At 44.7% G+C, this 14634-nt stretch overlaps 1 protein-coding gene across 1 annotated transcript; it reads right to left on the bottom strand.

The window, feature by feature from the left end:
- Positions 1-4660: 4660 nt before the first annotated feature.
- On the bottom strand, positions 4661-13437 carry lin7b (lin-7 homolog B (C. elegans)). Its single transcript, XM_061712912.1, has 6 exons — positions 13230-13437; positions 9493-9611; positions 8216-8287; positions 7814-8023; positions 6923-7086; positions 4661-5219 (listed from the first exon to the last, which is right to left on the bottom strand). The coding sequence occupies exons 1-6, from the start codon at positions 13306-13308 to the stop codon at positions 5198-5200; spliced, it is 666 nt and encodes a 221-aa protein (XP_061568896.1). The 5' UTR covers positions 13309-13437; the 3' UTR covers positions 4661-5197.
- Between the last annotated feature and the right edge of the window lie 1197 nt (positions 13438-14634).

Here is a 14634-nt window from a genome sequence, read left to right as displayed (position 1 = left end):
TATGCAGATAATAAGCTACATGTTTATAATGTTATCTAAAACGGGAATGGGTAAACATAATCAGGTATTTCCTAACCCCGAGAAGGACATATCTACAAGGTGGCAGAACTGAATCTGATACTGTTGGAGACAATGTAATAATACGATGGCTGATTACTGTCATATCTGCTGGGTTGCCCAGTGATCCAACCTAACTGGCTAGATGTTGCTAGAGAGATAACATAAATTCTTGCCTTTGAAATTGAGTATAGCTTGAAATCTGTATATCTGTGTAATCTACCCACTGATCTCAATCCCCAGGATGTACAGTATACCTTTTAAAAATATTGCGTATAGCCAGCAAAAAGTCAATAACAAGGAAGTGGCTTAAGAGGAAACCACCGACGGTGAGAGAGTGGATAACACTGTGAAGGAAATATGTGAAATGGAATTGCTGACCTTCTCCCTCAGACTGTGTGGTGTAAGGTCCAGAAATATTGGGGGGAAATGGATAAAGCATTTAAGTGAGAGATTGTTATAGAACAATTCCTCCTGTGTTTAATTTCTATACTATGATGGATGTTTATTGTCACTTTATATCTTGGATTGATTGAAAATCACAATAGCATTGGAAATTTCCTTGTTGATATCATTACCCACAAATGTTTTAACAACTTTGTTCCCCTGACTGGTTTGTACCTTATGGATTTACCTGACAAGACACCTGCACTCTACATATTGGATGGACTTACATTGGAGGGACTCACACCCCAGACTGGCTGGCCTCTCCTTTCACACCCAGGAACTATAGTAACCCTTTATTACCAAGAGCAATATCTGTTTTTTGTTTTGTTTTTTGATACACCATAATACACCCCCTTCGGTGACCTGTATGTTCTGTGCTGTTTTATTTATGTCATGTTTTTTTTTTTTTTTACAGCATAAAAAATTCTGTATTGTAAAATTAAAAATAAAGCTTAAAAAAAAAAAAAAGTAAAAAAAAAAATGGGAATGGGTAATGTTTAGTACTACTGAAGCTCCCAGACCCCTGAAGTTCATCTAGATCTGGTTTGTTGTGTGTCCCAAGAACCAGAACCAAGCAAGGTTCAGCAGCGTTCAGTTATTCTGCTCCTCACCGGTGGAACAAACTTCCTTTAGACCTGAGGTCTGCTGCAACTGTAGATCCTTTAAATCAGGCCCAAAAACATTACTGTTTACTGAAGCGTATTCTTAAATTAAATACTTACCTGCTGGACTTTACTTTACTGCCCTTATTTTTAACAGCTTGTGCTTTTTATTATTTTACTTCTTTTCTTATCATCTTATCAATCTTATTTGTTATTCACTGTCTAATTATGTCTTGCCGCTTTTAATGTCAATGTAAAGCACTTTGAATTACCTTGTGTTGAATTGTGCTATATAAATAAACTTGCCTTGCCTTGCCTTACTTTGTTTATCTACAAAATAAAACAGATGAATGACAGTGACTGGCGACCTGTCCAGGATGGACCCCTGCCTCTAGCCTGGAACTAGCCAAGATAGACTCCAGCAGACCCCCGTCACCCTGCCTAAATATATAGATTTCAGAATCCAATTTAAAATTGTATTACTTGCGTATAAAGCCCAAAACGGTTTAGCTCCGCAATATTTGCAAGACCTGATAGTGCCTTATGTTCCTGGCAGAGCTCTCCGTTCTCGGAGTGTAGGTTTACTCGTAGTTCCTAGAGTATCCAAATGTAGATTTGGAGGGCGGGCGTTCTGCTATCAGGCACCACTACTATGGAACCAACTTCCAATCTGGGTTAAGGAGGCTGACACCACCTCCACCTTTAAAACCAAACTTAAAACCTTTCTGTTTAGTAAACCTCTAGTTAGTGTTAGTAAACCTCTAGTTAGTGTTTAGTAAACCTCTAGTTAGTGTTAGTAAACCTCTAGTTAGTGTTTAGTAAACCTCTAGTTAGTGTTTAGTAAACCTCTAGTTAGTGTTAGTAAACCTCTAGTTAAACTTAAACTTAAACTTTATTTATTTATATAGCACCAACTCATGCAGTGTAAGTGCAACTCATGGTGCTTTACATACAGAGATAAAATAACAATCAAAAGTACAATTTAAAACATCCCATACGACCCCACCCCCCACGCATACACACACCCTCACTCACACTCATACACATGTGCATACACTCACACGCCCACACACTCACACACACACAATAAGTGGACTGGTGACATGGCTTAGCACTAACGATCCAGGTGAGGAAAACACTACCTATGGGTGGCCGTCCACACCGAGAGGCTCCACCGGCCACGACCACAAGGAGCATCGCCACAGAGACCCCCCCAACCCGGACAGACCAGGACAGACCCCACACAGAAGGTGGAGTCCCACCCCCAGCTACCCAGGCCTGAGGGACCCCCATGACGACACCCCCATGGGCGGAGCAGACACACCTCCCAGTGTGGACGACCCCCCCTGAGGAAACACTGGAGCTAAAAACTAAAAGATTAAAAGAAAGTAAAAAAAAAAAAATGCCTAAAAAGTGTAAAATTTTAGAAAAATCTATACAAAACTTAAGATGAATAATAAATAACAGTTAGTGTTAGTAAACCTCTATTTAGTATTAGTAAACCTCTAGTTGGTGTTAGTAAACCTCTAGTTAGATAGTTAGTTAGTGTTTAGTAAACCTCTAGTTAGTGTTTAGTAAACCTCTAGTTAGTGTTAGTAAACCTCTAGTTAGTGTTTAGTAAACCTTTAGTTAGTGTTAGTAAGGGTGCGTCCCAATACTCCCCCTCGCCCTCCTTTTCTTCCCTAACCCTAACTTTTGCGCGTTCCCGTGAAGGTAGTGGTGTCCCAATTCCTCTTTTCACCTAGGGGGAGGGGGCATAACAAGGGCTAGGGGCTGAGAATAGCCCCTTCAAATCGAGGGATTTCAGATGCTGACTTGGCGAGCGAGGGGGTATGAAAAAAAGAGGCTCTGCGTCGATTTCCGACCGAAGGCAAACAGGCAGACTGGTCTCAGAGAAATAGAGAGAAATAATCCTGTGACTCGTCAGATTTGTTTTGGATGTTTCTGATATAATAGTCTTCAGAAACCACAAAGTAATCCAGCTGTTATCTGGGTAATTTACACACTTTCAGATAAAGTTGCGGAAGATCACGCCAGAATAAAGGGATTTATGGTTCCGCGTTACACCAACGCAGATCCTACGGCGGAGGTTACGCAACCTACGCCGTAGGCTCTGCGTCGATTTAACGCGGACCCAAGCTCCGGACCCGGCAGACAGAAATCTCTAAATTTCGGAGCAAATTTCTTAACAGGCGTAGCTACAACTGTTAGATTTAATCTATTAAACCAACATATTCCTAAATAATTTATTTCAGCCGGCGTGATTCTCAACAGAGCTGCGTCCCGGGAGAGAGTGTCTCTCCCGGGGCTGACGGAGCAGCCTGACCCAGCGATCACGTCTCTTCTCGGGCTGTGAGCTGAGGCTGCTCCCCGGGGCCGGCGGCTCTTCTCATCTCCGAAAACATCGGGTCAAATTTCTTAACAGGCGTTATTTGGATAAACTGAGCCCCGGTTGGGGATCTTAAGGTTACCATTATACCTGAAAAAATATTAAAACTTAATAAAGTGCCATATTAACAGCGCTACAGCTGAAATTAAAACAGCTTTTGGCTCTCAGCTTCCTGATCAGGTTAGGGATGAAAACGAGGGGTAGGGGGAGAATTGGGACAGGCACCTGGGCCAAGTGCCCTAGATCTCAAGTGCCCTAAAATCTCCCCCTTCTTTTTTAGGGCTTAGGGAAGAAAAGAAGTGCGAGTGGAGAAAAGAAGGGCGAGTGAAGGAGAATTGGGATTGGGCCTAAACCTCTAGTTAGTGTTAGTAAACCTCTATTTAGTATTAGTAAACCTCTAGTTGGTGTAAGTAAGCCTCTAGTTAGTGTTAGTAAGCCTCTAGTTAGTGTTAGTAAACCTCTAGTTGATGTTAGTAAACCTCTAGTTAGTGTTTAGTAAACCTCTAGTTAGTGATAGTAAACCTCTAGTTAGTGTTAGTAAACCTCTAGTTGGTGTTAGTAAACCTCTAGTTAGTTAGTTAGTGTAAGTAAACCTCTAGTTAGTGTAAACTCTAGTATGTTAGAGTCAGTAGTCATAGCTGCAGCTATTGAACAAGACTATAATAGTTAGTCTCAAACATAGCTTCAAACAAAGATATTCTGCTATAGGCCTCTGCTGCATGGGGGCACCGACATGATCCACTGGGCGGTGCCTCTCACCCTTCTTCTCTTCTCCTCTTCCATTATTTATTTCTTATAAGTATCTCATAGTCATCATTTTTGTCCATCGTTCTTGTAGTTTCTTGTGATGGCCCCCCTTTTTTCTCTTCTGTGCATGTTTGCAGGCCAGAGCTTCAGGAGCTGCATGCTGGCCTGCAGTCCCCCCTCTGATCATCCCACTGCTGCTTCCACCCGTTTGTGTGGATGTCTGCTATATGCTTGCTTACATCCTGGCCCGATCACTCAATCCTGGACTTATGCAGGTTACATTGTGATTTGACCAGATTGATTATACCGGTAATAAAATGAAATGTCTAAAGAACAGCAGAATGAAGCTACTTTAATCTCGCCATGATGACCGTGTCAACCACAACTGGACTGTGAAATGTGACTCAGTAAGCCGAAGTTTCACAGTTAAGTTTATTTTATGGACATTTATGCAAATAGATCAATACACAAATAAATACAAAAAAATAAACCCTCAAACATTTAGGTGACACTGATTTAAACGTAGCTTTTCAACACTTGAACACCTAGCCCTCTAGCCAGACCTCTGCCCGATGACTGGCGGTGAATGCTGAAGGCGCTTCTTCTCCTGATGAGGCTTATTGCAGACTGGACACTTGGGATGACTTCAGCTCTGGGAAAGTAAAACACCAATGACACTGGGACTGGGTTCTCACTGGGCCACACGCTAAAGAGGAGCGTCTGGTCTGGGGTCTAACCAGGGTGCGCTGATATTACCGGGTCTGACTGACAACAAGCTCACTGAGAAACAGGGGAAGAGGACGTTGGCTTCAGGTAACAGCTGTTGGCAGGCTACTTTGGTTTTTTTGTTTCTGTTTTTGTTTCTTGTTTTTGCTTCCGTCAACTTTCTTGCCTCCCACAAGGACAGAGGAGTCAGGACGGCTGGACAATGAGGTGGGGGGAGGTTTTAGGTCCGTTAGCCCCTGGACTCCAGAGACCTGAAAGAAGAGAGAGAGAATCATGTAGCTCCAGTTCAAGGAGACGATGACCACTAATTCATTCAATGACATTATAAGTGACATGATAACACAGAGAACATTACAAGCTAAATGGGAGTGGATTAGCTAAATCCCGCGTGATCAGAGCCGAGGAACGTCCCTGATGAGCCCGCTGGGCCTGGTGGTTCTGAACATGACGAGTACAAACTCACATGAACATCATTCTTTACTGGAGAACACAGCCGTTTGAAAATCGAAGCGTGCTAAGAGGGTATGTTTTCCTGTTGAGTGACTGGAGTGGGGAGGGTTTATGGGAGGGTTTATGGGAGGATTGTGGGAGGATCGTGGAAGGGTTGTGGGATGATCGTGGGAGGGTTTATGGGAGGATTGTGGGAGGGTTTATACGAGGGTCGTGGGAGGATTGTGGGAGGGTTTATGGGAGCATCGTGGTAGGGTTGTGGGATGATCGTGGGAGGGTTTATGGGAGGATTGTGGGAGGGTTTATGGGAGGATTGTAGGAGGATCGTGGAAGGGTTGTGGGATGATCGTGGGAGGGTTTATGGGAGGATTGTGGGAGGGTTTATGGGAGGATTGTAGGAGGATCGTGGAAGGGTTGTGGGATGATCGTGGGAGGCTTTATGGGAGGATTGTGGGAGGGTTTATGGGAGCATCGTGGAAAGGTTGTGGGATGATCGTGGGAGGGTTTATGGGAGGATTGTGGGAGGGTTTATGGGAGGATTGTAGGGGGATCGTGGAAGGGTTGTGGGATGATCGTGGGAGGCTTTATGGGAGGATTGTGGGAGGGTTTATGGGAGGATCGTTGAAGGATTGTGGGATGATCGTGGGAGGGTTTATGGGAGGATCATGGAAGGGTTGTGGGATGATCATGGAAGGGTTGTGGGATGATCGTGGGAGGGTTTATGGGAGGATTGTGGCAGGGTTTATGGGCGGGTCGTGGGAGGGTTGTGGGACGATCGTGGGAGGGTCGTGGGAGGATTGTTGGAGGGTTTATGGGAGGATCCTGGAAGGGTTGTGGGATGATCGTGGGAGGGTTTATGGGAGGGTCGTGGGTGGATTGTGGGAGGATTTTTGGGAGGATCATGGAAGGGTTGTGGGATGATCGTGGGAGGCTTTATGGGAGGATTGTGGGAGGGCTTATGGGAGGGTCGTGGGAGGATTGTGGGAGGGTTTATGGGAGCATCGTGGAAAGGTTGTGGGATGATCGTGGGAGGGTTTATGGGAGGATTGTAGGAGGATCCTCCCACAATCCTGTGGGATGATCGTGGGAGGCTTTATGGGAGGATTGTGGGAGGGCTTATGGGAGGGTCGTGGGAGGATTGTTGGAGGGTTTATGGGAGGATCCTGGAAGGGTTGTGTGGGATGATTGTGGGAGGGTTTATGGGAGGATTGTGGGAGGGTTTATGGGAGGGTCGTGGGAGGATTGTTGGAGGGTTTATGGGAGGATCCTGGAAGGGTTGTGTGGGATGATTGTGGGAGGGTTTATGGGAGGATCGTGGAAGGGTTGTGGGGAAATTGTGGGAGGGTTTATGGGAGGATTGTAGGAGGATCGTGGAAGGGTTGTGGGATGATCGTGGGAGGGTTTATGGGAGGATTGTGGGAGGGTCGTGCTGTGCCGACAGCCAGGACTCCCCATGTACTCGGAGAACATTCGGGGCAGGGGCCAGACTAACAAGCCGTCTCACGAGTAGCTGGTGTGCTGCTGCCGTCTCCGAGCGCTCCTCATCTTCTCAAAGCGGGCCTCCATCTCCTCCAGGACCTTGGGGGTGTAGCGGACCACCAGTTTGACTGAACCCTGGGCGGCTTTCAGCAGCTCCACAGCCTTCTCGTGCTGCTCCCCCTCAACGCTCTGCAGACACCAGGTGAGAGGATGCTGGGTTACTTCCTGAATGTTCAGCAGAGGCTCCCAGGGACAGCCCAGGGGCCTCATTTATAAAAGAGTGCGTAAGATTCATACTAAAAGTGTAGGTGCGCTCAAAAGCCGAAAATGGCGTGCGCACAAAAAAGTCCTGATTTATAAAACCGTGTGCACGCACACCTGCACGCAATGTTCTCTTTATAAATCACAGTCCAGCTGGAAGGTTGCGCAGGTGAATTCGCCTCATATCCCGCCCTCTACACGCCCACTTTATACCATAAATGGTCAATGCAATCTACTTCATGACTGTTTTTGCATATGAATGAGCCTGCTGATCAATGGTGTTTTAGACTCAAAAATCATGGCAGGGAAGACCAGAAAGCAAAATTTCACAGAGATCGAGATGCTTGTGGATGAGGTGGAGGCCAGGAAAACGAGCATGGGTGGTATTATAGCGCACCTCCTCTGCGCTCTGCGGGTTTGTGAATGGGGTGACATGAATCTGTCTTCATTTCCCCACCTCACCGTCTGCGTCGCCAGTTCCCCATATCTTCAAAATGTTTGTGCGCTAGGATCAAAGTTTGCGTAGAGATACGAACATTTTCCCGTTAAGTTTTTTTTTATAAATCCCAACCTTTGCGTAAAAGGTGGCGTGCGCATCTTTCAAGTCCTGTTTTGTGCGCACGCAAGCTTTATAAATGAGGCCCCAGCTTCTTACCACGCCGTTGACGGACAGCAGCTGGTCCCCCCTCTTCAGCCCCCCCTGGCGGTCGGCCACCCCTCCGGGGATAACTCTGGATATGTAGATGGGGGAGTTCTGCTCCTTCCCCCCCATGATGTTGAAGCCCAGCCCCTCGTCGGTCTTAGGCAGCTCCACCACCCTCGGGTGGGCGTGGCCTTCGCTGGCGGCAAAGGCTGCCACCGTGGCCTGAAAAGGAAAAAGAGTTCAATCATCAGTCAAGAAAATGTTTCTCCACACCAAGAATGATGAATAACATCCAGCTGCTTCTCTGTTTGTGACAAACAGCATGTGCTTTTCAACTTCAAGGACATCTCCAGGTTCCTGGGAGGCGGGACGGAGGCTGATGGTGTGGATCCATCAGTCGTGCTCCACTCTTACCTTGGCTGTTGCCTGCGCTCGCACCTCTGGTCCTCCAATAATATCCAGAGTGTCGTACAGCTGTTCATACACCTGAAAGAGGACAAACAGGTGAAAGACGAGTCAGACCAGAGTATGGGAGTACCACAGAGTAGAGCCCTGTTTTCTTCATCCCGCTCCTGCTGAATTTCTGACCATCACCACCCGCAACGTGTGTGTTCCTCTCCCGCCAGCTCCCGCAAAACTCTGAGAATTCATGCTCGCACAATAATAGAGATGCATTGGTTTAGTGTCTTCTCCCGTCCCGCAAGAGAAATGTCCTGGACAAATCTGATTCAATGTTAACATTATCATTGTGGAGCTTCATGGATGATTGACAGTTCATAGGCACCTGACCGAAAGTTAGATACAAATCCATCATTGTCATCATCACACAAGCTATTTCACCTTTCATACACACATTAATTATGTGACTGAGGTTATAGCAACGAGAGTAGCTGTGAGTGGCTCAAATAACACTAATAAATAACATAAAATAAACAATGTTAACGAATGAAACAAATTAATTTAACAAATGAATCACTTAGCCATTACATTGCTGTGGAGGAAGAGAATGCTGCTGACCGACTGAGGTTCCAATCCCTCGTCTCTCTTCCAAGATTCTCCACAGACACTAAATGCAGTTTCTCCAAATATCTGACGTCTTGTTTTGTCTTTGTTTTGTAAAGACCTTGTTTGAGGTTCTTTTCCACATCATCGATTTCCATTTTGTCGCTAGACTACATCCTGATCCTGCAGTGTTTTTTTTTAGCAAAGGTTTTAGCACAGCAAAGTTCAAACCGCCCGCTCCCGCCAGATTTGCATGGGGTCCCGCAGGACCCTATTCCAATGCAGCCCTTTACCACAGATCACACAGTGATGGCACTCAGGCTACACTCATCAAAACAATAAGAGGTCTTAGTCTGTGTTTGTGCGTGACGGTGCAGAGGAAGCTGATGGAGGCTGCGGAGGCCGAGTCATGACAATCTATCACTGAAGTTTAACAATCAACCCCAACATGAGTCTAGATGTGGAAACTGGTATCCAGAACACCGTTTCTGGTCCTGACACCATCAAGGACTTGATGACATGAATGAAGTGAACTACAGTAACCAAGTGGACCCCCGCTAAGCTTGACTTGCTGTGTAAAGAGCCCGGAGAGGACAGTTTCTGACTATGATCACTTCATGAAGAAACTGAACCAAACCCCCCTCAAACCGGCTTTCCTGCAGGTGTCTGCAGACTCTTGTGGTGCGTACCTCCCTGATGGCGGCGCAGAACTTGCTCTGCAGGACTCTCTGCAGGGCTTGCAGCTTCGGAGGAGGGAGCTCGCCGGTGCGCTGCAGTCGATCAAGGAGCTCGATCACCCGGCACACATCTGAAACACCCAGACAAACCAAAGCAGAAGCCTGGATTACACAGGGGGTGGGAGGGGGGCAGAGTCCCTCTCCTTGTCTGAAACATGTCCAATATTCACCAGAATGTGGATCAGCCCGCTCAGGTACGTGAAGTGCAGGAGCACCTGGATTCTCTTCTGTGTATGTTTGCAGGCCAGAGCTTCAGGAGCTGCATGCTGACCTGCAGCCCCCGCTCTGATCATCCCACTGCTGCTTCCACCTGTCTGTGTGGATGTCTGCTATATGTTTGCTTACATCCAACTTCTGTTGTAATAGACACTATATTGAATTGAATTGAAAATTAAAATTGGATGCATGTGGGAGGACACCTCACAAGTCCTCCGTCAGCCTTCACGCGTCTCTAGTCAGGCTGACTTCTTTGGAAGTCTTTCCTTTGTTTTCATTGAGTGACTCGTCTATTTTGTTCATTAAAGGATATCTGGAAACACTTCTGGGTTTGAGCAGCTGTAAAGCGATGTACCTGCTTGGGAAAACCCAAAATGCCACACGAGCCTCATTCCTCTACTATAAAACTGCAGTGGATCAGAATGTCTCCGACACGACGGAGGCCATTCTTCATGGCGCTGACATGCAGGTCCAGTTTCCCGGACAAACCCACAGTTGAGATCAGGGATGGGCTGTGATCTGACGGCAGCCACCCCCCCTACAGCATCTGTTGCTGTCAGACTGGGTTAAAAGGTCTCACCTCGCACATCTACACACATCCAGCACATGAACCATATTGGAGCCCGTGGCGCAGGTCACGCTAAGCGCCAGACTTCCCTTGGATTAACCTCGCGTCACCTCGATAAGGCTGTGAGGGAGACGGGAGGTGAGAGAAGGGACGTCCAATCCGGCAGATCGGCAGAATTGGTTCGGCGGTGGAAACAACTGCACGTCCTCGCTGGTGTCCAGGAAGCAAACGCCGTCCCGGCTTTCGGGAGGGGTGTTCCTGCAGGTTCAGGTGACCCTGAATCCTCCGTCCCGCTCCCGTCAGACGGCCCCCTGCTGAGCAGACCTCCCATGATGCATCAGATACATGTGCGTTGTTCACCCTCTCGGAGGGTGACGAGTATATGTGGGCATCCCATGGAGAGCTTTTCTCAGCGTTGTTAGTCTGTTCCTCCCCCATTCACCGGTGCATAACGTACCAAGCCAATCACTGGGAGGGGGACCAGTTTTATGCAGTGGCTCATACAGGAACTTCCATTTCTGGATCTTGATGACTTGGGCATTAATTTTGAAATCAGATGTTGAAAATTACAATGGACTGTGGGACGTAACCAGTACCCGGGGAAATGCGTCAGTCCCCGAGTGGAGGATCCCGCCAGGTCCGTCTGTGGTCTGATCCAGACGGGCGCTCCTGGAAAAACAGGTCATATAAACCAAGCCCATAAATCTGCTGGAACTTCTGATTTTATTTTTTTCTTGAAAATTGTTGTCAAATCTACATATTTTTTTATTCGAATGTTTGAGTTTATAAAGTCTTGGAATTTTACCTCTCTGCAGCACTACTTGGATCTTTTTTTATGTTAAACTCACAAATATATCATGTTTTCTCCTCAGAGTATGGCAAACATGTTTAAATATCAGTTCCAGCTTCATTTGACGGTATGTTTGTTCATCTTTAGGAAGTTCCTGCTCCAAATCCTGGCTGGGGTATCTTTGGAGTTTGCAGGTGTTTTTGTTTTCAAATCCTCATTAAAACATGAACATCAAATCAACTGGAGACTCTAAATGGCCTATAATTTTTCACGTGTGGTTGTTTGTGTGAGGCCCTCTGAACTCTGGTGATCCAGCAGGTGGAACAGGTGTACCGCTGCCACCTCAGAGTCAGTGGCGCCACCAGGGGGTGGCCTGGGGGAGCCACGGCCCCCCCTACAAATTTGCTGGCCACCCTACTGGCCTCAATAAAAAAAAACAAAAAAAAAACACTTGCCGGTCACATGACATTCTATCGTCAGTTATGCATTTCATCCCAAATCATTTGGGCCAAATGCATATCAATAGGCGTTTCTTGAAGTAATTCTGAGCCTGTATACTACAACAGTATAATAAAATCCTGTAATGATGGATTTTAGTTTTTGGTGTCCACCCCAAGAATTTTTATATTTTCAATCACAAAAAGAGGGGTATACTGTACATACATAGAACACAAACCCCCCACAACTCAACTTCCAAAAAAAAAAATAATTAAGTAAGTCAAAGTCCATACACACCAAAACATATTTCATATGCTATAATCATGCCAGATATACTAACCAAAAATTCTACTCATTGCACTAATTTAAAATACCGGACAGTACTACCATATCTGTCATATCAATGATTCTGAAATAATAATTAAATAGTTAAATAGTATTCCTACCCTACTTCATGATGAAGGGGACTTATCAAAAAAAAAAAAGTAGGAAACACTTAATGTCATTATTTTCTTATCCTAAGTTGGGGCTGGTCCGTTAAAGAACCAAAATGATATCCAAACATAAACCCTCAAAACACAACGGAAATAAAACCAAAAACCTGACAAAACAAACAGACATAAACGGTGGGAAAACCCACTTAAGACAAACAAGACAACAAAACAACACAAACCATTGCACTCAGGTCTTATCATTGTCACTATGCCTTACATTGACCTACGAGATTCTACAAATTCTACAGGACTGTCTCAGAAAATTCGAATATTGTGATAAAGTCCTTTATTTTCTGTAATACAAAAATGTCATACATTCTGGATTCATTACAAATCAACTGAAATATTGCAAGCCTTTTATTATTTTAATATTGCTGATCATGGCTTACATCTTAAGACAACTCAAATATCCTATCTCAAAAAATTTGAATATTCTGGGAATCTTAATAAACTGTAAACCATAACCAGCAATATTAAAATAATAAAAGGCTTGCAATATTTCAGTTGATTTGTAATGAATCCAGAATGTATGACATTTTTGTTTTTGTAATTGCATTACAGAAAATAAAGAACTTCATCACAATGTTCAAATTTTCTGAGACAGTGCTGTAGGCCTATATGAGATTGCCATATTTTTAAAAAGTCTGAGGATCTGCCTTTACTCTTAGAGTAAAAACGTCTTATTTCTGAGGCGCCCTAAATGCACCACCAGCCGCGAGGAATTAGGACTCTTTGTTCATTTCTACTGGCTGGACTTGATTAAAATGAGATATTATTACCCAATAGTTACAACGTTTTTATCCAATTTTTTTGACATATTTGATTGGTAAATAATAATTTTGTAAAAATCATAAAAAGAAAAGAAGGAATATTGTACATAAACAAGCAGCTGACCCCCCCTCCCCCTGAAGCGGAGGTCGTCCTGACGTCCTTCCATCCGTGCAGATGTTTCTCTGCCGCTGGAAGGAGAGGAGGATTGGGCCCTGGTCCCGCAGAGGCCGGGGGGGGGGGGGGGGGGGGGGTCTCTGCGGGACCGGCAGCCCCTCACCCGGTCCCGGACATGTCTGCTGAACATCATCACAATCATCACAATGCTGATGCCGACCAGCTGATGCCCGTACACGCACACACACACACACACACACACTGGGGGATCCAGATGTTCCCTCCGGGGGCGGCTCACCTCGTTCCAGGCACAGCGGCTCCGCCAGCGCCGCCATGTCCGCCTCCTTGGCGCCTGGGTGGTAGAAGGACGACATCATCCTGGCTCTCCTGCTTTAACGCGAAGGGAAGGAAAGCCGCGACTCACAGCGACGAGAGGCCGTGTTTTCCCGGAGACATGACCCGCACACTGGAGGCTCTGGAGCGGCGTGACGCAGCAGCTGCGGCGTGACGCCTGGATTACGGTTCCGCGTTGAATCGACGCAGAGGCTACACCGTAGGGTACGGCGTAGGTTACGCGGTACGTAGTACCATACGCCGTACCCTACACCGTAATCTCTGCGTTGGTGTAACGCGGAACCATAAATCAGCCTTAACGCAGCAGCTGCAGCCTTGGCGGCTGCACGCATCGCTTCAAATAAAGTCGTTATATATAAATAACTAAATAACTGTAACTTCACAAGATGCTCAATATTCCTCATTTTAACACAGGGAGAAGACTGCCCTTCCTGTTAGAGTTCTCATAAATTATATTCTCATAATTTTACGACTTTATTCTCGTAATAACGACTTTATTATCGTAATATTACGACTTTATTCTCGTAATATTACGAGTTTATTCTCGTAATGTTACGACTTTATTCTATTACGACTTTATCCTCGCAACATTATGACTTTATTCTCGTAATTTTACAACTTTATTCTCGTAATATCACAACTTTATTTTCATAATATTACGACTTTATTCTCATAATATTTCGACTTTATTCTCGCAACATTATGACTTTATTCTCGTAATTTTACGACTTTATTCTCATTATATTATGACTTTATTCTCGTAATGTTACGACTTTATTCTATTACGACTTTATCCTCGCAACATTATGACTTTATTCTCGTAATTTTACAACTTTATTCTCGTAATATCACGACTTTATTTTCATAATATCACGACTTTATTTTCATAATATTACGACTTTATTCTCATAATATTTCGACTTTATTCTCGCAACATTATGACTTTATTCTCGTAATTTTACGACTTTATTCTCATTATATTACGACTTTATTCTCGTAATGTTACGACTTTATTCTCGTAATATTACGACTTTAGTCTCGTAATATCACAACTTTATTTTCATAATATTACGACTTTATTCTCATAATATTACGACTTTATTCTATTACGACTTTATTCTCGCAACATTATGACTTTATTCTCGTAATTTTACAACTTTACTCTCGTAATATTACAACTTTATTCTCATAATATTACGACTTTATTCTATTACTTTATTCTCGCAACATTATGACTTTATTCTCGTAATGTTACGACTTTATTCTCATAATATTACGACTTTATTCTCATAAATTACGACTTTATTCTCGTAATATTACGACATTATTCTCGTAATGTTACGACTTTA

This window comes from Cololabis saira, chromosome 21 (genome assembly GCF_033807715.1).
Source record: "Cololabis saira isolate AMF1-May2022 chromosome 21, fColSai1.1, whole genome shotgun sequence".
NCBI classification, from domain to species: domain Eukaryota; kingdom Metazoa; phylum Chordata; class Actinopteri; order Beloniformes; family Belonidae; genus Cololabis; species Cololabis saira.
Note: the sequence above shows the minus strand (reverse complement) of the source record. Positions and strands in the feature narration are given on the sequence as shown.

Bases quoted from the DNA above. Each gene is read 5' to 3' on its own strand.
- lin7b (XM_061712912.1), bottom strand. From the start codon at position 13,308: ATGATGTCGTCCTTCTACCACCCAGGCGCCAAGGAGGCGGACATGGCG. The intron at 9,612-13,229 runs GTGAGCCGCCCC...TGGGTGTTTCAG, and splicing joins GCCGCTGTGCCTGGAACGAG to ATGTGTGCCGGGTGATCGAG. The intron at 5,220-6,922 runs GTGAGACGGCTT...CTCTTCTTTCAG, and splicing joins CAGCAGCACACCAGCTACTC to GTCTCTGGAGTCCAGGGGCT.